This window comes from Pelophylax lessonae (genome assembly GCF_965119305.1).
Source record: "Pelophylax lessonae genome assembly, chromosome: 2".
NCBI lineage: Eukaryota > Metazoa > Chordata > Amphibia > Anura > Ranidae > Pelophylax > Pelophylax lessonae.
Genome location: NC_138769.1, coordinates 371,882,809 through 371,906,825, shown reverse-complemented (window position 1 = coordinate 371,906,825; position 24,017 = coordinate 371,882,809). Strand labels below are relative to the sequence as shown.

Below are 24,017 nucleotides of genomic sequence, written 5' to 3'. Positions count from 1 at the left end.
ACATATCATCAAAAGTATGACCTAGAAAAAGAACGAATAGTCCCAGTCAGTGCATATAATATAGTGAAAGTAAGGGATTCATCATAGTATTCACATATATAACAGCAAGGGTTATGTAAGCCGTGAACAGGTTATCTACCATTAACATAGTATTATGGCAAAATGAATGTCACGCTTTTATTCATAGTATCTCGTCTCCGTCTATGTATTAGGAGATATAGTGCGATCAGAGTTCCCCCAAGTGTTCCAAACTTCATGGAATTTACGAGGGCAGCCTCTACTGTAGCATCATACATCAATTTGTATAGTGGAAGTGCCTGATTTAGAAACTTGTATTGGCGTATAAAAAAATAATTATCAAATGTGTTTCCAGTACAATGCTAATGTTCTTAAATTAATGTGCATGCAGTGACTAGCTCTTTAACTATTTAAGTACACTGGGCATGCTACAAATGCTCAAAAAAATCTAAATTCAAAGGACATGTATAATATGTCCAGTCCTTTTTCCCTGCTGTGTCATATTAAAGAAGTTATCTTGCGTTTCCTTGGAAATGGAATTTCTAAAGGCTTGCACTTTAAAGTACTCGCAGATTTAAAAAATGCAGATAATGAATGTGAAGTTGTTCAACACATGAAATATTAATTAAAAGGTGTCTTTTAATGCTTAACTTTAAACTGGTTTTAAAAAAATAAACCCGTTCACTCCAGTTTTTTTTTCAATGAATTATTCCTCTTAATTTGTTCCTGGCATGGAAGCTTTGCAGCAGACGCCCTAAGGGTTCTGCTCCAATTGCAATGAACGGTTTAAACTCTCTACAGCTTCACTGTAGTCCTATTATCTAAAAGATTTTTGCTAGGAACACTCCCTTGACATTTTTGTGACTATGCACAGGCCCACTGGTAAGAGTGGAGTATTCAGATGTTTCTTCTACATAAACATAGCATACAGTGGGGAAAATAAATTGTATCCCCTGAAGATTTTGTAGGTTTGCCAACAAACAAAGAAATGAAGGGTCTGTAATTTGTATCATAGCTGTATTTTAAATGATCGAGATGATATTGACCAAAAATCCAGAAAAAAACGCATGATGCAAATGTTATAAATTTGAGTTGCAGTTCAGTGAGTAAAATAAGTATTTGATCTCCAAGCAAAACATGACTTGTAGTTGGTGACCAGGTTTTCACACATCTCAGGAGGGATTTTGGTTCACTCTTCTTTACATATCTTTTCTAAATGATTTCTTGGCTTTCACTTGGCAACTCGAAGTTTCGGCTCTCTCCATAAATTTTCTATAGTATTAGGGTCTGGAGACTGGCTAGGCCACTCCATGACCTTGATGTGCTTCTTCTTGAGCCACTTCTTTGATGCCTTGGCGGTATCTTTTGGGTCAATGTCATGCTGGAAGACCCATCCACAACCCATCTGAAGTTTTCTGGCTGGGGGGAAGAAGCTTCTCATCCAAGATTTTACAATACATGGCCCCGTCCATTGGCCCCTCAATTCAGCAAAGTCGGCCTATACCTTTAGCAGAGAAACGGCCCCAAAGCATAATGTTTCCACTCCCATGCTTGACTGTAAGGATGGTGTTCTTAGGGTCATATAGTCAGCATTTTTCTTCCTCCAAACACAGCGAATCGAGTTATTGCCTAAGAGCTCAATTTTGGTCTAATCTGACCACAGCACTTTCTCCCAATCCTTCTCTGAATCATTTTAGATGTTCATTGGCAAACTTCAGGCACCTAGCGTGCACTGCAGGATTTCAATTAGTGGCGGCGTATCATTACCAATGGTTTATTTGGGGACTGTGGTCCCAACTGTCGTGAAATTATTCACAAGCTCCTCCTGTTTAATTCTGGGCTGATCCATTATTTTTCTCATGATCATCCCTTACCCCCTGAGGCAAAATCTTGCATGTAGCTCCAGACCAAGAACGATTGATGGTTATTTTGTATTTAATTTGCGAATAATCGCTCCAACAGTTGCCTCCTTCTCACCAAGCTTATTGCTGATAATTTTGTAGTCCATTCCAGCCTTGTGCAGGTCTACAATCTTGTACCTGATGTCCTTTGACAGCTCTTTGGTCTTGCCCATGATACTGAGGTTTGAAGGGAAGAACGAGATTCTGTGGACAGGTTTCTTCTATACACCTAACAATTTGTTGTTGGGAGCACCTTCCTAACACGACATGATTAATTTGTATACCACATGAGCACATACTGTAGCCAGTCTGTGGGAGCCAGAATTATTGTTGGTTGGTAGGGGATCAAATAATGGAAAATTGTTATCAATGCTTACTGTATTTTTCCTTTCCAGGCCAGTCTTGGCGTCGGCACACCTGGGTTTGCTCCTCCTGCGAACCCTTTAGGACCACCCTTTACCCTAGAGAGGGAGCCCTCCTCTTCCCTCTTGTTCTATATTTAGCAGGAACAGGCCACTTAGGGAGGGTAACAAGGGTGTGCGGCCATGAGGAATGGCCAGAAAAGGAAAATTACGGTAAGTATTGATAACCATTTTCTGTGTTTTCCTGGCCAGCCCCACGTCAGCACAACTGGGATCTAACTTTTCTATGTACGATGGAATAATGCAATAAAAGAACAATCCGTTGTAATGCTTTACAAATAGACTATTTTGTATGCAAAGGTGCCGTCACTACTGCTGTTCCAAATCTTGTTTTGGTTGACATCACGTCTAAGTTATAGTGTCTAGCAAAGGTCTCGCAGGAGCTCTAGCTGGCTGTTTTGCATATTTCTTTCACCGACACCTTGGCGAGAACTGCCCATTAGGTCGCCACACCTCTAGTTGAGTGAGCACGTAATACCTGTGGAGAAGCTAGGCCCTGTTGCTTGTAAGCCAGGTTAGAAGTCCTGGTAATCCAAGTCGATTCGAGTCTTGCTGATGATGCCTCCCCTCTTTTAGGACCCGCTGGCAGGATAAATAGGCCATCCAACCTTCATATTTGTTGAGTACGTTGTAGGTACATCATGAATAAGCTGACCATGACCAGTGGCCTCATGTCTAGCTTATCTGCTTGTTCTAGCAGCTGTGTGAAACTTGGTAGGATCAACTCCCAATTTATGTGGAATTCAGAGACTACCTTGGATATTAAGGCTGGTGAGGGTCGCCAGGGCCAGTGCTTCCACTAGGCAAACTAGGCAGCCGCCTAGGGCGCTTTGCCCCTTAGGGGCGCAGCCATGAGTCGGCACTCTCTCTCCATCATTAATGATCCTTGGGAGCTTAGGGGAGAGGCGGCAGTGGGCGAGGAAGAAGGGACAGACAAAGATGATAGGTGTCTGGGGCAGTGGCAGAACTACCAGGCCTTGGCTTTCCACCGCTGTTTGGGGGGGCCCCAATAGGCAGGAAGGGAGCCCACCGGAGTGCTGCCTGCATGATGATCCTCTTCGGCTGGAGCTGAGTGGCCTAAACCCCAAGCAGGAAGTGATACTCTGCACTGAGCTGGTGGGCAGCCGTTCACGTCCCTGGGTCGATATTAAGCAGGGAGCGGAGGAGAGCTGAACCTGAGCCGGAGCTCGGCACTGACTGCTGCTTCTCCATCCACCACGAGCCGGTTGGAGCCGTGGTGAGCACTGTGGTCCAGGAGAGGAGCGTCCTGGGAAAAGGAATCACGGTGAAGGAGGGCAGAGTGCGGACCGCTCTCTTCATACTGCCCAGTGGGTGTCCCCAGAACAGGGGATCGGGGTCCCGGGGTGTGACATGGAGGATCCCTGGTGTGAAATGGAATAGGTGTCACCAGGTTTGGCATGGTGAATCAGTCACCAGGTGTGACATGGGGGGATAGGGGTCACTGGGTGTAACAGGGGTTCGGGGTCACCATGTGTGCCCAGAGAAATTGGGGTCCCTTTGTGTGCCATGGGGGATTGATGTCCCCAGGTGTGACATGTAAAAACATCAGGGTCTCTCCGAGTATGACATGGAGGAACATCAGGTGCCCCTGGTGTGACATAGAGGAACCTTGGGGTCACTGGGTATGACAGCATGACATTGAGGAATATTGGGGTCCCAGGATGTGACATGGAAAAACATCAGGGTCCCCGGGTGTGATATAGAGGGACATAAGGACATGAAGGAATATGAGGGTCACTGGGTATGACAGCATAACATGGAGGAACCATCAGATCAGGGTCACTGGGTATTGCATAGAGGAGTTTTTAACCCTTTCCCTTTTTATTTTTTTTTGGGGGGGCGCAAGTAGCTGGTCTTGCCTAGGGCGTAAAATAGGCTAGCACCGACCCTGAGGGCCGCAGGATAACCTTGTCTGCCAGAACAATACAAAATGGTTGTCTGCAAGAAAGGGCTGCCAGTTTTGAGACCTTTCTGGCTGACGTGATAGCTGTAAAGAAGGTTATCTTTGATGTTAGAAACCACAAGGGGCATGTCTCGTAGGGACGAATGGAAGTTGGAGCAGGGCCTTTAACTCCATGCCCAAGTTGGGAAGGGATTCCTCCTCCGAGGTCGTATTCTCATTGTCGCCCTGAGGAGTTTTTATTAACCACTTTAATACAGGGCACTTCCCTCCCTTCCTGCCCAGGCCAATTTTCCCCTTTTATCGCTGTTGCAATTTGAATGACAATTGCGCGGTCATGCAACACTGTACCTACACCAAATTTATGTCCTTTTCCCCCCCACAAATAGAGCTTTCTTTTGGTGGTATTTGATCACCTGTGCGATTTTTACTTTTTGCTAAACAAATAAAAAAAAATACCGAAAAGTTTGAAAAAAAAAGTTTTTTTCGTTTGTTATACAATTTTGTAAATAAATACGTTTTTTCCTGCACTGATGGGGCGGCACTGATAGGCGGCACTGATAGGCACTGATATGCGGCACTGATAGGTAACACAGATATGCCGCACTGATAGGCAGCACTGATAGGCGGCACTGCTGGGCACTGATAGGCGGCACTGCTGGGCACTGATAGGCGGCACTGATGGACACTGATAGGCGGCACTGATGGACACTGATAGGTGGCACTGACGGGCACTAATGGGCACTGATAGGCGGCACTGGTGGGCACTGATGGGCACTAATGGGCACTGATAGGCAGCACTGGTGGGCAATAATGGGCACTGGTGGGCGACACTAAAGGATGGCATTGATGGGCACTTGTGGGCAGCACTGATAGGGAGGACACTGGTGGGCATCACTGATGGGGAGGGCAATGGGGGGCTCCCTGAGCCCTGATTGCCATCCCTGGGGTCATAGTGGGCATCCCTGGTGGATCTAGTGGCATCCCCCCCGAGGGTCTGCACTTGTAATCAATGATCTGATTACCAGTGCCGACCCCCCCCCCCCCCCCCCCCCTGTCAGGAGAGCCGCCGATCGGCGCTCCTTTGCTCGTGCCTGTCAGGCACGAACTAAGGAAAGCCGATCAACGGCTGTTTCTGTTTACTATGTGACCAGCCGTGATTGGACACGGCTGATCACATGGTAAAGAGCCTCCGTCAGAGGCTCTTTACCGAGATCGGATCGGAGATGCAGGGGGCGCCCAGAGCTGTGTTATCCTGCCGCCGTCATATGACGTCCGGTCAGGATAACACAACCACATTCCCGCCGTCAATTTGTAATAGGGCGGGCGGGAAGTGGTTAAAGGTTCTTCCACCCACTTGCGACCTGTGAATGCCAATAATGCAGACACTTGTCCCTTGATTGTATTGTAGGCCAAGCCCGTCTCAGGAGCGGAGCGCAAGAAGTCTAGCACACTCTTGATCTCTGCAGTGGACCGGGAGAAGCCCCGTTCTGTAGCAAAGGTTACGAATCTCTCCCATACTGTGTAGTATTTGTTGAGGCTTTTCTTGCTCTCAAAAGTGTGGTAATTACTTCCTTCAAGAGTCCCTGCAACCGTAATCTGGTCGATTCAAGAGCCAAACTGCTAGTTGCAGCCTCCCTGGATTCTGATGTGTCCACTGTCCCTGTCTCAATAGGTCTCTCTTCAGGGGCAGAGCTATTGTTGGGGCTGCCGCCATCTGCAATGGCAATGGAAACCAGGGTTTTCAAGGCCAGAAGGGTAGTATAAGGATGGAATGGGTCTCCTCCTTTTGCAATTTTCAATAAGGTCTTCATAATTAGTGGAACTGGAGGGAAGATGTATACTAGTGGAAACGTCCATGGAATTGAGAATGCATCTTGTGCTATCGCTTTGTGGTCCTTGAATCTTGTTACAAATTTTGGCAGCTGTGCATTTTCTGATGTTGCCATTAGATCCAAGGAGGGTGTCCCCCATTCGGAGAAAATTGGTCCCAGGTGGCGTCTGTTGACCGTCCATTCGCTGGTGGGGAAAATCCGACTTCTGATCCGCAAGGTGGTTCTGTCTGCCTGGAATTTAGGCTGCTGTCAAGGCTTCCAGACGTGTCCCAACCCAGAAACAAATCCTGGTCATCAATTGCAGTAAAGGGTAGCGGCAGGAGATAGGGTGATTCAGCTTAATTATTTGCACAGGATATATTATACTCCGTATAGACTACACAGTATGGGTAGGCTCCCTTCTGCTGCATGTTCTCGATGCCAGGCCCCTAAAGAGGATTTCTTTCATATGGTGTGGGCCTGTCCCAACATTCAGGTCTTTTGGAAGGGAATCTGCCGCCTCATGGAGGAGAAGTTGGCTCTTCCGAATATATGTTCTCCAGATAGGTGCCTTCTTGGCAACCTGTCGGAGGAGAGCCTTGGGCAGTCTCAGAAGGTGCTGTCCAGAATCCTGTTTTTTTATGCTAAAAAATTAATTGCACTACGGTGGAAGAGTCCCGACCCTCCCTCTGTGGAGGCTTGGGTCTCTCTTGTCAATAACGCACTACCTCTCTATAAGCTTACCTATCTAGCTAGGGGCTGCCCCAAAAAATTCAACAAACTTTGGCGAGTGTGGGTGGACTCAGTTTCAGGCTCCTTGGAGGTGTAGGAGGGTCGTTTTCTGTGGAGAGCCCATGTCCCAGGGTTTTGGCTGGGCATTGACCCCGCCCCTGTGGGATGTGATGCTATGCTGGTACTTCTAATTGATTCTGGTCTCATATGGTCAGATGGTTGGGAAGGGGGGGGGGAGGGGGTGGTTTGGGGGGGGTTCATTTTCTGTTGATTCCATTCCGTGCTGTTCTACTATGCCAGATGTTTGGGTGGGTATGCACTCCGAGTATACGCATCTGCTGTCATTTGCTACTTGTTGTACCTGATATTTGTTGTCACTGGTTTGGAATTAATGTTTGTGTGTTTTGCAATACCAATAAAATACCTTTAAAAAAAAATTGCAGTAAAGGGAGGCTTCTGGTTCCTCCTTGTCGGGCTATATAGGAGACTGCCATCTGGTTGTCCAACCTGGGCTCCCCCATTCAAGTCTTCAAAGGTGCACAGGGCCAGGAAGGCTGCCTGCTACTCCAGGAGATTGGAGTGTCTTGTCTTGGCGCCACATGCTCTAAGCCTGCCTGCTGAGGCAGTGGGCCCCTCCAGCCCCAGAGACTGTCATCTGAAGTTATCGAGATCCACAACCCCCCCCCCCGAGTTGGCAACCGTATCTTCTGATTTAGGAATGCGCCCTCCCACTGGCGTAGGAACGGTGTCTGAAAAGCTCTTGCATGGAACTTCGCCCAAGGTACTGCGGGCAATGCTGCCGTAAACATTCCTAGGAGCGTCATGCAGTCTCTTGCTGACAGTGCAGGAGCACTCATTATGCTGTCGACGGCCATCAACTCGGCCACTTTGCAATTGGGTAGGAAGATCGTCCCTCTCGTGTGTCAAATATTAGGCAAAGGTACTCCATTCTCTGAGATGGTATTAATTGGTTCTTTTGAGCATTCGCCAGCCAACCAAAATTGGCAAAGGTCTGTAATACTTGATCGCGATGTCGAGTCGCTTCTGTGATTGATTGGGCTATTACCAAAATGTTGTCCAAGTAATGGTAGGTCCTTCTCTTCCTTAGACGAATATTAGTGATGGTGGCTAACAGGACCTTGGAGAAGACTCTGGAAGCCATGCTTATTCCGAAAAGGCAAGCATCTGAATTGATAGTGGTCTTCTCTCAATGTGAACCTCAGATACCTCTGGTGGTGTTTGTTGATTGGAATGTGCAGATATGTATCTGCGAGATCGATTTGATATAATCCAATCATTTGGCTTTATCACTGATATAATAGTATATATGGACTCCATCCTAAATCTCTGAGGGTCAAAAAATAGGTTAAGTGATCTCCGGTCCAGGACTGGTCTGAGGTCTCCCGATAATATATTGGAGAATTAACGCCTCTTCCCTGCTGTTGTGGCAGGACTGGTATGATTGCCTGTTTCTGATGCAATTCTTTTACGTATCCTATTAAGTATTCTTGCTTCCTCCAGTCTTGTGGCCATCTTGTTTGGACGAATATGTTCGTTGGCTTCTCCCGAAATACTTTTTCTTATAGCCCATTTTTATCATCCTTTGGACCCATTATCGTCCGTTCATATCCTCCAAAAGGCTGCCAGCCTGGCCCCCACCTGGAGGGGTTGGACGGATGCACCGTCAAAAAGATTTTTAGGCCTTTTTTACCATTTGTGCTGCCCGTTACTTTACATCCCTTTTTTAAAAGGAGTTCTGCGTTCCTCTCCATTGGCCCCTTGCATATTCCTGATCAGGCCTATGATTTTGCCTCCTGCGCTCTTCCAAAATCAGTCTGTCCTGGGCGGAAGGATGGTTGTCTCTCTCCTTTTTCTTTGAGGTATGAATCCCGTTTTTGTCTCCCGTTATGCGCTTAATTGCTTACTCTAAGGCAGGGATCCTCAAACTACGGCCCTCCAGCTGTTGTAGAACTACACATCCCATGAGCCATTGGAAAATTCTGACATTCACAGACATGACTAGGTATGATGTTAATTGTAGTTCCTGAACAACTGGAGGGCCATAGTTTGGAGACCCCTGCTCTAAGGTCTTCCAGAAAAGCATCTTGCCATTACACGGGATATTGCAAAGTGCCTGTTTCGATGCACTGTCAGCCACCCAGTTCAGCTCTTTTTTTCTGTCAGAGTGCATCATAAGCCCCCCTAGCAGCTTTACAAGGCCTATGGAGGCTTCTGCAGGGAAGGCCGCTGTCAGATTTAATTCTTCCAATGCCGTAACAATCCTGGCTCACACTACCCTAGAGTTTAGTGCTGTCTCCATGTTCATGACCCATACATCAACCGCCCTGGAGATGAAGGCCAATGCTATGGTCGGGCGGCAGGCTGCCCCAACAGTTGAGTAGATCCTCTTAAGATCAGCATCCGCACGTCGATCCATTGGGTCCTTGAAGGTTGCAGAGCCTTCTAAAGGAAGAGATACCTGCCTAGGCAAATGCTGCAGGGTTGTGTCCTCCCCCGGTGGAGTCTCCCAAAAATCGGCATCTGCGGTCTTAAAAGGGTATAACTTAGAAAAACTATTCTGGGTTTTCTTTTCTTCTTTGGTTTCTCCCATTCTTCTTCCAATAATTCTTGTATTTGTCATGAAAGGAAATGCAGCTCCATGCTTCTTCAGGGTTAGGAGGGATCTTCCTACCTTTTCTGGTGGCTGGGAGTCCTGCTCCCATTCTACAGCCGTAACATATGGTTCTATAAATTGAACATATAGTCCTCTAGTTCCTCCGATTCCGATGATGTCTTTCAGGAGATTTCAAGCACTGGTGGTGATCCCTTTTTTGCACTCTGGGGTACTACTTGTTTTAGGCCTGCTTCTAGGCCTACTTCTACTAGTTAGGTGTATGCTATCGGCCTCGTGCATATAATCTTTAATTCTGTTTTGCCTCCTTTCTCTGTGTATCTTTAATGCACTCGGCACACAGTAGTTTTCCAGGAGCTGCACAGGTCCAACATAAACCTTGCACAGGTTGTCCTTTGGACCTTTTTTGGCTCTATGGCTGGAGATTTACTGCAGTGTGGCGTGCCTGAAGAATGAGGCATATGGCTAGAGCGTGGCTCAGGTGGCGGTGAACAAGATCATTGGCGAGTGTTTCTTTTTAGGGCTCTTGCTAATTAAACACAAACATCTTTTTTTTTAAATCTGGTGTACTTTTTTTTCTTTTTTTTTTTTTTTTCTTTTTTTTCTCTATCTAGTCCTTTCTAGCCTCCTCCTACCTTTTCGCCTATCTTCCTGCCTTCTGCGGCTGTGGCGAGCTCATACTATAAAATAAAGAAAATAATATAAGCATATTTCCTCCGTTTCCCCCTCACTATTAATTTCCCTAATTTCTATACATATACACATACCCAAAAAATATCTTTTTTTTAATGTTAAAAAAAAAGATGATGCTGCTTACCTGTATTCAAGTGACAGCACCAGCAGGTTGCAGCAGAGAGAGGCGAGAGCTTGAAAGGAAGCTGAAAAGTCTGGGATCCACTGGGTGGCAGCAGAGAGCTGACTACGGGGCAGAAGGGGATAGGAGAGGGAGAACAAAAAATGAGCCATAGAAAATAAATAGCACAGCCACCTTGGCTGCCTCACTGCACCGACCTGCACAGTGGGCAATCTCTGTAGTGGTACTCTGCCTAGCCACCATAGCGGCTTCCAGTCTTATGCAGGGCAGTTGCTAAGCTATGCCTACTGCACGCTCTGCCCTCCTTGTGACATGAGCGCCGGCCGACATAAAAGCCTGAGGAGAGTGGCCGGCGTGACCCTGATGGCTACAACCAGGTGAGGGGAAATGAGCCTAGCACACCACAGCCTTTCCATCATACTCTGCTGGCTTTTTTAACCAACCATGCCTTGTGGCCCCGGCACTCAGAGGGTGTTGAGAGGATTTACCTCTCTCATTCTGGACCTACCAATCCCAGGGGAGGTTGAACCTGGATGGGGAGCATACCATTCCTTCTGTTCTTTTATGCTTTGTTTCAGGTAGCCTGGAGACCTAAAAAAGAACAAGAGAATGGGAGGGCTCTCTTTATAAGCTAGGGTAAGGGTGGTCTTGATGATTCGCAGGAGGAGCAAGCCCAGGTGTGCTGACGTGGGGCTGGCCAGGAAACCCTATTTTTCTCACTGAATTTCAACTCCATTTATAACGTTTGTATCGTATGTTTTCTGGATTTTTGGTTGATGTTCTGTCTCTATTATTTAAAATACAGCTATGATAAAAACTATAGACCCTTCATTTCCTAAGTGGGCAAACTTACAAAATCTGCAGGGCATAAAATGTTAATTGTTTACCCCACTGTATGTGGTAGGGGTATACACTGTGCAAGTAGCAACAGGCATCTTTGGGTGACTGCTGCATATTTTCAGATCTAATTCAGTGCAATCCTTTGGTTTTTATGTGGCCATCAGAGACCCTGCAGACAATATGCGTTTTCCTTACTTACTTAGGTGCTTACTCTCTAGACAAGGTTCTATTGTTGGTTATATTTTTTCAGAGGTTGTTTCATTTTTTTTTTTTTTCTGTGCTTTCCATCTCCTCTTTATTTATTTATTTATTTATTTTTCTTATCTTTAATAATAGACCTTGCTGTGGAAAAAGCAGTTTTTAAGGGTCTATAGAGAGCACAATTATGAAAGAATCCTATTTATTACACTTATTGTAAGAAGAATACACGAAGTAAAAGAGTGCTTTTTGTTTTAAGGCTGAAATTCAGATTTAATGGTCAAAACAATAACAAAGGGCAAGCGTTCGATTTGTTTTGCCATAAATGTTTTTAACAGTTGAATTTAAAATGGTGGAAGAACCACATTTTTAAATTTTACCAATGGACTTCTCGAAGAGGGGATCTGGGTTAATATGGTGGGTGGGTGTTTCGGCACATCAGGATTGTGCCCATATATCTACACCTGCATAGTACGCATATACCCTTGCATGTGCAGTAGTACAAAACCTGAGTATAGTTCAATAATCCCATGTTGAACAAACTGAATGTGAAATGTTGATCTAAGAAGTATTTTTTTTTTTTTCTCTCCAGCTGATGATATGAAATCCTGCCCTCGGTGCAGTGCCTACATTATCAAAATGAATGATGGGAGTTGTAATCACATGACCTGTGCTGTGTGTGGCTGTGAATTCTGCTGGCTGTGTATGAAGGAAATCTCTGACCTCCATTACCTCAGGTAATTCTAGGATTTATGCCTTGCCTCGGTCCTTGAATAAACCCGGTTTTATTACTCTCTTCTCCATTTTGTATCTTACAGCCCCTCAGGGTGTACTTTCTGGGGAAAAAAGCCATGGAGCAGGAAGAAGAAGATCATTTGGCAGCTGGGCACTCTAATTGGGGCTCCTGTTGGCATATCACTAATTGCTGGCATTGCTATTCCTGCTATGGTCATTGGGATCCCAGTTTATGTGGGCAGAAAGGTTAGTCTTATCTTGTGGCATTGGTAATACTTTTTATTCTTAGAATCCGTTAGTACACTGTATTTAAATTCTCATTATACACTGATGGTGTTAGGATAGCTTACAATGTTAGGTCTTTATCTGCAGATTCATGGCCGTTTCGAGAATAAAAAAACTTCTAAACACAAGAAGAATTTGGCTGTGACAGGAGGGGTTATTTTATCTGTAATTGCATCTCCTGTTGTGGCAGCAGTCAGTGTTGGTACGTGTTACAATATATTCAAACCTGTTATTATCACTGCCTTCTTTGTCCTGATCTTTTCTTTTTCTTTTTTTCTACTGTCTTTTTATATCAGGCATTGGGGTTCCTATCATGCTAGCTTATGTGTATGGAGTTGTGCCAGTGTCCCTATGCCGAGGAGGTGGTTGTGGTGTGAGCACAGCCAATGGCAAAGGAGTAAAAATTGACTTTGAAGAGGATGGACCAATTACAGGTAATGACATTGGAAATTAACTGTAGAAAGTCTGTATAGAAGAACTAAAGGGTTTCCATGCCAGAATTTTTTTTTTTTAAAGCTGTCATTTGTAAAATTTAATTTGTTTAAATTTCCACTTGCAGTGGCAGATGCATGGCGTGCGCTGAAAAACCCAAGTATTGGGGAGAGCAGCATGGAGGGTCTTACCAGTGTGCTAAGTACAAGTGGGAGCCCCACAGACGGATTAAGCGTTTTACAGGGAAACTACAGTGAAACGGCCAGCTTTGCTGCTCTTTCCGGGGGAACCTTAACTGGTGGCACATTAACTGGTGGTATGCTAAGTGGAGGGAGAGCCAAGTACTGCAGGTATTGTCCCTATGTGACCTATAATTAGTTGTTGCTGTTATAGCAGTCATAAATAGCCTATGTTTTGCACGTTCTTGAAACAATTTCCTAGTGTTGAGATCAGCTGCTACTCGGTACTATGTTAGTTTTTGGGATATTGAAAGATTTTTATTTATCCAAAATGGCAACCAGTGGCTCTTTTGTTAGGATGTTGCATGAAATGCAGGGTTCATCATATGGCGATATGATGTATACAGCTACAGAAAATATTAAATCATATTTTTGCCAGCCTTATATGTGTACTGATATGTATTTTTATAATGTGTACGCTAGAGAGAAATGTATGGGACAGTAAGTTTGGAATTATTTGTCAATAACCTGTTTTCATTTTTAATGCCCAGTAAATGTACCTAATGATTTTTTTATTACTAATATTTCCTTTATGCAGACTGGAGGTTCAGGCTGATGTGCAGAAAGACACGTGCCAGAAAGATTCTGTAAGCTTGGGAGCTGTGAGTGACAGCGCCAGCACAAGAGCAATGGCTGGTTCCATCATCAGTTCATATAACCCCCAGGAGAGGTAGGTCTTCACTCTTGAAGAGTCTACAATCTTTTTGGACCAATAAATTCACAAAGCGTATACTAAACAGTGTATTTGTCAAAGAAGAAACTCCTCCAAGTTATCCTGCTTTTCCCCACCCCAATAGATTCACAGTTATAACCATCTAAAAGAAACCATACCTGTTCCAGTCCTGCAGAAAACATCACTGCCGGCCATAGACTGTTTGAATCTCGGCTGGTGTAGCAGGACCAGCTGAGATTCGAACCATGTATGGGCAGGCTGAATGAACCCAAGCTGATCGATCAACTTTTGTACAACCAGCCTGTGAGATTTTACATATGATTATTACTAGCGGTTGGTAAAGCCGCAAGCAATATTCACTGTGTTCTCCCGGCGGGGATGGCTCCCCATGCTGGGAGAATACAATGGCACCTCGAGAAGGATTCCCCCATCAACACTAGCCCGTGGTTGCAGGAAGAAAATCACTGCGTCTATGGTCGGCTTTAGATTGAATGTAGAATTCCACATGCCCCCTGCTGTTAGAAATGGAAAGTGTTTTAAATTAACTATTTATCATAGTTATTTGTAAGCATCTGATCATTAAATGGCTGTTTCACATATGCCTAAAGAATCACTATTGCTTTCCCATAGGGGGGGTCTCCATAAAGAGTACCTGTTATATGTATAATGCTGTGACATAGGTGGCCTCCATCACCGCATACATGCATATACAAACTCTCCCGACTCGTATGCATGCATGATCTATAGTTGATAAGCTGTGAAGTCGTTAAAAGTGTTGCCTAAGGACAGTTTTGGATATTGTAAAAAAGAGGAGAAAAAAAATACATTTAGGAGATATATTGTGTTTTTGTGCACTAAAATTTAAGTGTGCACATGTTACTGAAACTATTAGTTTGATAAATAGTTGTAAATATTGTGTGTTGAAAAAAACTACAACTACCATATTTATTTTTCAAATTCTCTGCTTTTAGAAAATGTTTCCTTTAGGTAATCTCCTGGCCAAATAATGCAAATCTCATGGGGGGGGGGGGGGGGGGGGGGGGGGGGGGGGGGGTAATCTTCCAAAAAAAAATAATATAGTTACCATTAATGCTTTAAAAGTTAAATATAGCTGTGCCTGGACCTGGCGTTGTGCTTTAAAGAGTATCTGCCATGTTGCTTCTCATTGTGAGAAAAGCCCATACACTTATGGTGAATGTGAAAGCCATTACATTTTTCAGCTGTGTCATATGTAAAATTTTGGAAAGCTTAGGTTGGAGCGCTTGTGTTTGCGTTTCATGTTTTAAAACTGGGAGTGAGTTGTTTTCACTGTTTTATGTAACGTTTGTGTGTGTGTGTGTATATAAAAACGTATGCATCTATACATAACGTTTATATGCAGTATAGCATAGTAACGTATGTATCTTGCCTGTCTTGCTAAAGAAGTCCTGTCCTATGTAAAAAAAATGTTTAGGGCAAGAGAAGGAGCTCCCCTGAAGCCTCCATCTGTCCCTCCATTTCTGTGCATAGCTTGTCTGTGATTCAAAGAAATGTTGATTTGTGACCTTTCAATGACGTTAGGGGAAATAAAAAACGTAAACCTTGCCCTGCATTGTAAAAGCGCAAGGCACTGTCCCCCACTGCCCTGACAGAATGGACTGATTGTTTTAGCTGGCAAGCTAATGTGAACAAGCCCTGAACGTATGTGCAATTAAATTGTTTATTGAGCTACTTTAATGACGTATTGCTTCAATATTTTCTCTGCAGGGAGGTCAATAACTTGGAGATTCAAGTTCACATTGAGGCCAAACCTTCCCGATACCAGCTGATGAGTGAGAGCAGCACGGAGGAATCATTGCATGCCTCTGCCCCTCTTGTGGAGGGAGAGGAAGATGATGCTTGCAGGGGTCAAGTGACTGCTTGTGACATCACATTGGCACAGCCAGAAAGCATCCGCAGCGATCTTGAAAGCTCTGATGCCCAATCTGATGATGTACCAGACCTGGCATCAGAGGAATATGATTCTCCCCATCTTCTCCCACCATCCCCCCCTGAACAACGCCATGAGAGCCCTCCACCCCGCATGTGTGCACAACAGGAGGGAATTTGTGCCCGAGAAGAGGGTCTTGCCAAACTGGAGTTCATAGAGGTACGGGTGTGAAGTGCAGCAACTAACCCACCTCAGTTTACTTATTTTTTTATTTTTTCCCTCTAAGGGAAGTCTCTCACAATGCTGTAAGTGGACAGGACCAATCAGTGCAAAGTCCTGCTGTATGCCACAAATGCTTTGTCTTGGACTATTATCTTTTGTTCTGCCCGTCACTGTGAAAGGCCTGTGTCTTGCTCCTGTAAATTTCTTTAATTTATTGACTTTGACTGGATGTATAGAGCATTAATTTGGTTCTGTGGAACGTTGCAAGGGATTTGGTGAATCTGATATTTTCTTTTTTTTTTCCTTTGTAAGGAACTGTTGAATAAAATAAAACGTATTAAAATCAAATAACGTGTAGAAATTCTTTAGAACATCAACCAGTCTTGTGCCTTAAAAAGGAAAGCTTAAAGTGTTACTTAACCCACAACTGTAAAATGAGTCTGTATATGCAGTAAAATATGCTTTGTTATACTCACTGTGAAACCTAGGGGGTTAATCCTGCCCATTGCGTAAAATGGCTGTTTGATCCTGTCTTCCCTGATCCTCCCTTCCATTGTCCCAAATCCAGTGTTTTTTTTTTTTTTTTTTAACCCTGGGAGAGTGCATGTGATCAGCACTGTCCAGATAGGTCAGGGGTCCTGCAGCCTCATAGGACAGTCAGGGGAGAATGAAAACTCCTTCTACAAGCTTTAAAGTGGTTGTAAACCCCAGTCATGAAATCTGACCTGGGCACATATATCTGTAGGGTTTACTTATCTCACTCCGAAGCTCCAAGTGCTGCTGCTTTATTTACCCTGCTATCAGCATGATAACTTCTGACTAGTTCTCTGACACAGGAGATAAAAGCAGCTGGAAATGTGTTTCTGGGATGGTGCTTAGATGTAGATTAGCAGCTGGAAATGTGTTTCTGGGATGGTGCTTGGATGTAGATTAGCAGAGCGCTGCTATTTTCAGATTGCCGCTCTGCAAGTTGCTTCGTTCCTATCCTCCAATTAGCTCTCACAGTGTCTGCCCAGACTCCAAACCCACTCCTGAATGAGGAAACATGATTTATAACACAATGTACGCTTTCTAAAGAGTGTAGAAAGCTAAAGACGGCAGCAGATATGCAAGTAAAACTTATATAGGAGGATTTCTTTAATCTCTGTGTATCTGAGGCTGTTCACTTCACTGGGTATATGTGAGGGTTTACATCCACTTTAACCAGACCCTGCTAGAAGTCATAAAACTTATAGAGTGGTCTGCAGCACTATAGTGCCGGATCCAGATTATCACCAACAGCAATCTGACCAATCTGCAATTGCTAGAACATAGCCTTGTTTAAAAAACAATAGTGTACTACTTCCAGTTAGCATATACGGAGTTAATTATTCTGTGCTTCCTTCAAAATGTTTGATGTCACCTCTTAATTTTACAAGATTGTTATTCTTTCTTTTTTTTCTTATTTCATGGATTAGTCACTAGAGGGAGCTCTCAGTGGCTCAATGAAATCTCTGCCCCTGACACAATATTTAAAAAAAAAAATTTCAATACGCGCAATTAGTGGTTCAATTGCATCTATTTTTGCTCTGCAAGACCGCGAAGATTGAATGCAACCTATATTTTCCAATAGTGTGTTTGATTAAACGTTAATGTTAAAAAGAAAAGAAATATGTCTAAGAGCTGTTGAGATGTGATATCAGCTACACAAGGTTTACTGTTTTCAGTGATAAGGGAAGGGGAAATTTAATTATTTGGTATAAATCACCAGTTTGACAGTCCTAATCATAGGGAAACCCTGCACAGTATAGGAGACAAAAAGGAATAACGTTGGGCAGGCCCTAGTGCTTTATATGTGACCAAGAAATGAAATGGCAATATTAGTTGCACTTTTACAGATTCTCCCACAATAGCAGTAAATCTTGAAACGGCACCAATGGTTCTGCAGAGTAGAATATGTAAACTGCTTGGATACAAAAACCAACAGGCAACCATTACAATTTAATAGATTTTTAAACAATGATTCTACTCACATTAAAGCAGCCCATACATTAGTCTTTTTTTTTTTTTTTTTTTAACCAATCTGTGGGCTTAAAAGAAAATAAGGACTTAATTCCCTCATCCACATGTAGCACCCTCCAAGGTAGGTGCTAGGTGAAATATAGTGGGCTTTGTCTGCTTATCAGCAAGGCCATGTTTCCAGCTAGGCTGGCATGTGTTCCCATGTGTGCCTGTTGTGCTGGGGAGTCTTTCCACTGTATCACAATGAGGGCACTAATTGGGCAGTGGAGGAAACCTGACCAATAGCACACCAGGGCTTGGATCCATCCTGGAAGGGCAGATTCTGCCGCACAGCATTCTGGGAGAGGGTATAATTCTGTGGGGAGCACATGACAGATTGTCTTTGGTGGGAAGCAGAGTCCCAGGAGGGAGGTGACAGCTGTCTCTCCTCCTGTCAGGAAGAATCGGGTGTCCTAGGTGGCTTGCCTGGGTGGACACAGGGCTGAGCTGCAGAGAAGGATCCAGGTGTGCTGAGGACCAGCGGAGCGTTGGAGTCGAGTTTCAGGAAAGCATTCTGAGTCGTGAGTACTGAAAACTGCCCCTGGGGGGTCTGCCTAGCAGAGGGGACCACTCCGGAGAAGGTCAGAGGGATCAAGGAGCTAGCTAGCCGGTACAGGAATATAGTAAAGGGGGTGCCAGAGATTACCCTGAAGAGTAAAGGGGGTGCCAGTGGTTGGGCCCTGAAGTGTTAAGTGTTGCAGCATCATTGACTAGTGGCTATCTCAGTCAGAGAAGACTACAGGGAGCAGTGCACAGGACTTTTGAGCTGTGAGGAAGCATCAGAAGTCAAGTTTTAGTTCAGACAGAAAGTCGGGTTTACAAGTGCCAGTAACCGTTGGTTGGCATTCAGCCGGCGCCAAGACAGCGCTAGGCGGCATTTTTTCTCAAGTGTCCCAATTCTGTAACTAGTTGAGCCCAAGGAGTATCCCACTCATTCCCTTCTCCCATCCAAGTTCCTACAATAAAACTAAAAACGAAAGATGCCGGACTGTTCATTCTCAGATCTCAGACTTGGGCAACTTGCTTAAATGTGCTGTTGGTGGTAACGGTAACCATGGCAGACCCACATCAGGCCCAATGCCTGGAAATATTGCTACATTTGGGGGCTCGTCCGGGATTTTGCCATGGGTTACTGGGTCAGTTGCCCCTAGCAATGGCCAAAGAAAGTCGGAAATCTCCATTTATGTGCCCAGAACTGTTCTTTAAATTTCAAGCCAAGTGTGAGGCCGGATCTGTGGGAGGCAGGGAGAGTGGGATGAAGATTGAAGTGCACATGGAAGGTTGCGCATGGCAACGCAAGTGTCCAAGCAACTCCTGTAAAATTATGGGAACCTTTCACATGAACTATGACATGTACACTATCGGGCATTGGAAAGCGGGGGGGGGGGGGAAGGAGTAAAAGTGTACAAATGCTGCAACTGCTTAACAGGGTGAGGTCTCGGGGACGGAGAAAATGACAGGAGAGGTACCGATGGGAATGGAGGAGATGGTGGCCGGCGGCACAAGAAGCGAGGTGCCAGGGGCCAGGTGTGTGTACAAGCTATATGGACTGATGTTGACCATGCTGCAGACAGCGGGACAGTTATTCTGTATAGTGAGTGCATGGATACTGTGAAGATTGCCATGGGATTGCCGGGAGAGGCAGTGGGACTATCTTCGGAGACAGTATGGAGGGCCTTACTTGCACATGTGGTGTTGGGGAGAGGACTATTGACTGTGCTTATGACAGCGGGATACTACTCTTGCCTAGCAAGGAGGTACAGCTGGCTTCAGGAGAGGAAGGCACAGTTGTGGCCCGGGTGCAAGTAAGAAGAGTGAATGCACGTCTGGCAAGTGACATGGTCCACTATACAGCAACTTCTCTGTGGGCTAGAGAGAGAATGACAGGGGAAGAGTTACTGTACCGCGCGGGAAAGCGCGATCCACACAGACCTGCCTAGTGGGAGGAGTCACCACCCAGCATGGCAAGAGGGTGGAGATAGCGGGAACATCCAGCCAATCGGGAGTGTCCTAGGGAGTCCCATTAGTACCCCCTCCTTCGGGTGTGGCTGCATGTAGGAGAGACAAACATGGCGTTTGTGAGAGAGCAGAAGCGTGCGACCGCTATCGCCGCATCCATTGGCGGAGATCCTGCTAGGCAGACACTGGAGCAGATCAACCAGCCCAGCTATCGTATGGGACACAGGCATCCGGATGGTGCCTGAAGGAGGACTCGTGCTGTGCACAGGAGGCGGCCTGGAGTACCTGGGAGCAGTATGTCCTCAATGTGCAAATATAACTTTGAAAGTGCAAGTGTGGGTCCAGTGTGGGCAATGTGTCTATCTGCTGCTGCGGGCAGAGAGAAGTGAGAGCTGGCCCAAGAAATTGTATGTGACTTGGGAGTCTGGACTCAATCAGGTGACCGGTACAGAGTCCAAGTTCCTCCGCGGAGGCGGGAGGGGCATGCTATGATTGATGATGAAGCTGGAGGCCATGCCAGTTGACAGTGGGCCAGTATTGTCTGTAAGGGACTCGGTCACAAAGCTCTCTGGGGAGAGGATGCATGCCAGTGCAAGCGGCCGGAGGGTGGCCGGAAAATGCATCTACTGCAGCAGTAGCAGGATCTGCTCCCATTTCAATTCCACAGTGCACCAGGCCTGCGGCCATTGAAGCATCACCCACAAGTACTGGTGGTGAGGAAGAAGAGGCTGGTGCTGTGAACTTGGGATCCCCATCCTTTCAATGCAAGTACGGATCCATAGAGGAAGGAATGGACGATTGGGGGTCAGCTGATGAGACAGTGGGGCTGGGGGTCAGAAGCTGGGAGCAGCTCCCCAGGTCCTGAACTGGTTGTCCCCTTTGATAAGGAGGCCAAGGAAGCTATGGAAAGAGGGGAGTTGGCACAAAGTTGGGGTTTTACTAAACCTATGTGAAAAGGATTCCTGATTTAACTCCTGCTATCATTACCCAGGCTCGGAATCAAAATGCAGCTTATGAGAACTTAATTCAGCGAGTCGGAACTCCATTTTCTCTGCCTGGGAGGGGCAACAGGAGAACCCTTCCCAGACTCTCCAGAATGCAGAGGTGGATGCAGCGCAAGGTGGCACTGAAGCATTAGTACGATTACCCTTATGCCCCAAGAGAAGTTATGATACTAATAGAAAAGCAAAGAGACTTTTGGTGCATTATGGCTATGTGGGACTTTCTCTTTATGCCTAAGCCCTATAGAAATTCGCCAGAAGCTGAACTGAAAGAGAGATTTACTGCTGTTAAGGCCCAATGGAACTATGGGCGTTCAATTTACATCGACAGGGTGAAAGTCCGCCGACCAGATGGATCGGGCCAGGCTTGGTTTGGGAGAGTCGAGGATGAACAAGATGCTTATGTTCAGGTTCCTCATCCAGACTATTATTTTTGAATAAGAAAAGTTCTCAAATCTTCAAACTGTGCATTCATGGCCGGTTAGCCATCGCAACTGACCAAAAAGACTGCAAGAAAAATATATACTAGTGTAGCGAAACATGTCGTTGTGGCGATCGGGAGGCTCTTCAGAAGCAAATCCAGTCAGTCCCCCGTCCTCCTTGACCTCCGGGTAACTCCGGAGCCGGCCGTCAGCAGATCTTCGGTCCCACGCAGTGACGTCATCGAAGTGCGACTCCCGATGCTTACACGAGACGCCGAGGGAGTCTGACACAGAGGCTCCGGTCTGAAGAAGCGGCCGCACATCAGACCGGTTGAGCCCTCCTGCCTGCGACCCTATCTGCTTATCCATCTGCCAGCCAGGTCCCAACAGCAGCCACCGGTTCCCTAAGGATTTCCTAAAACCATCGGTGAGAAGGTCCAGAGGTTTCAAGGGGCGGTAGGACTGTGTTTGCTTAACCCATACCATGTTTTAATCATTGGATCAATGCAAATAAAGTGTTCATGAGACTATTCACCCAAGTCTGCACTGGGGTTCATTACTTATTATATGCACATCTGAGCGCCATCTCTTATTTTCTTTTAAGTTTATTTTTTATGCTGTCTTGCATTTGAGATTGGGCGAACAGTGTTGCCATCATAATATACTACCAACACACAAACTTTGCATATATGTTTTTGTGCACCTTCTGTGAAGGGACATTCCAGGACTTTCCAACTTTGGAGTAGCGCCAGAACTTTTTGTTAGGAGTCAAGAAAAATATAGTGCTGAATTCTACAGTTCTTTCCTGTTAAGATGTTATGTTCATTTGCATACCCTTTTGGGCTATCTGGCCAGGTTCTTAAGGAGAATACTTTGATATGTCAGATCCCTTGGGACATCGAGCCAAGATCTATCTGTGGATTACAAATACTGTGTGAGAGACTTTACACAGTTCAAGCAAGAAAATGAGACCAGTGATGGTGTATTCAGAAGATTTGGTGGGGGGGCGGTTGCCCTGAGAGACCCCTTTCTACTTCCCTGACTCAGCAGAATGGCAGGCCATTTATGCTCCAGTGGTTTGCCCTGCTTCCTGATAAGTAGTGCTCTGAGGAACAGCCAGGAGGCGCTGTGTCTCACTTCAAAGAAAGGACTCTGCATAGATAGCCAGTGTTGGGGTACAGATTCCCCAGAAGAGGGGAGAAGTGGACCCGGCGAGTCAAGACACTGACTAGCAGAGGTAGTCAAGGAAGGGAGTGAGAAGGTTGCCCTGGATAGGAGGGTCTTCTCACTCAACTGCTCAGTTAGTCTTGTATTTCTTCATGTATGCAGTTGACTAACCTTTTCTTCCATTTTCTCTACAGGTGGGCTCACAGTAGAGATAGACAGTGAGGGAATGTAAATTGTATATTATTTGAAATCCCCACCAAGCCAGTTTGTTTGGTGGGGGATGCATCATCTCCATGCACCTAAAAATTGTAGATTTGTACAACAGAGGAATGTATATCTACAGTCAGGTCCATAAATATTGGGACATCAACACAATTCTAATCTTTTTGGCTCTATACACCACCACAATGGATTTGAAATGAAACAAACGGATGTGCTTTAACTGCAGACGTTCAGCTTTAATTTGAGGGTATTTACATCCAAATCAGGTGAAAGGTGTAGGAATTACAACAGTTTGTATATATGCGCCTCACACTTTTTAAGGAACCAAAAGTAATGGGACAATTGGCTGCTCAGCTGTTCCATGGCTAGGTGTGTGTTATTCCCTCATTATCCCATTTACAAGGAGCAGATAAAAGGTCCAGAGTTAATTTCAAGTGTGCTATTTGCATTTGGAATCTGTTGCTCTCAACTCTCAATATGAGATCCAAAGAGCTTTCACTATCAGTGAAGCAAGCCATCATTAGGCTAAAAAAACAAAACAAACCCATCAGAGAGATAGCAAAAACATCAATCAACTGTTTGGAACATCCTTAAAAAGAAAGAACGCACCGGTGAGCTCAGCAACACCAAAAGACCCGGAAGACCAAGAAAAACAACTGTGGTGGATGACCAAAGAATTATTTCCCTGGTGAAGAAAACACCCTTCACAACAATTGGCCAGATCAAGAACACTCTCCAGGAGGTAGGTGAATATGTGTCAAAGTCAACAATCAAGAGAAGACTTCACCAGAGTGAATACAGAGGGTTCACCACAAGATGTAAACCGTGGTGAGACTCAAAAACAGGAAGGCCAGATTAGAGTTTGCTAAACAACATCTAAAAATCCTTCACAGTTCTGGAACAACATCCTATGGACGGATGAGACCAAGATCAACTTGTACCAGAGTGATGGGAAGAGAAGAGTATGGAGAAGGAAAGGAACTGCTCATGATCCAAAGCATACCACCTCATCAGTGAAGCATGGTGGTGGTAGTGTCATGGCGTGGGCATGTATGGCTGCCAATGGAATTGGTTCTCTTGTATTTATTAATGATGTGACTGCTGACAAAAGCAGCAGGATGAATTCTGAAGTGTTTCGGGCAATATTATCTGCTCATATTCAGCCAAATGCTTCAGAACTCATTGGACGGCCCTTTACAGTGCAGATGGACAATGACCCGAAGCATACTGCGAAAGCAACCAAAGAGTTTTTTAAGGGAAAGAAGTGGAAAGTTATGCAATGGCCAAGTCAATCACCTGACCTGAATCCGATTGAGCGTGCATTTCACTTGCTGAAGACAAAACTGAAGGGAAAATGCCCCAAGAACAAGCAGGAACTGAAGACAGTTGCAGTAGATGCCTGGCAGAGCATTACCAGGG

At 45.2% G+C, this 24,017-nt stretch overlaps 1 protein-coding gene across 1 annotated transcript in view; it reads left to right on the top strand.

The window, feature by feature from the left end:
* The window catches only part of RNF19B (ring finger protein 19B), a 32,439-nt gene extending 16,301 nt beyond the window's left edge, over positions 1–16,138 (top strand). The window contains exons 3-9 of the mRNA XM_082247551.1: positions 11,885–12,029; positions 12,111–12,273; positions 12,400–12,514; positions 12,609–12,746; positions 12,872–13,094; positions 13,522–13,653; positions 15,403–16,138. Of these exons, the coding sequence (XP_082103677.1) occupies positions 11,885–12,029; positions 12,111–12,273; positions 12,400–12,514; positions 12,609–12,746; positions 12,872–13,094; positions 13,522–13,653; positions 15,403–15,796 (1,310 nt within the window). The 3' untranslated portion in view covers positions 15,797–16,138. The remainder of the gene's footprint in view (positions 1–11,884; positions 12,030–12,110; positions 12,274–12,399; positions 12,515–12,608; positions 12,747–12,871; positions 13,095–13,521; positions 13,654–15,402) is intronic.
* Positions 16,139–24,017: the final 7,879 nt, after the last annotated feature.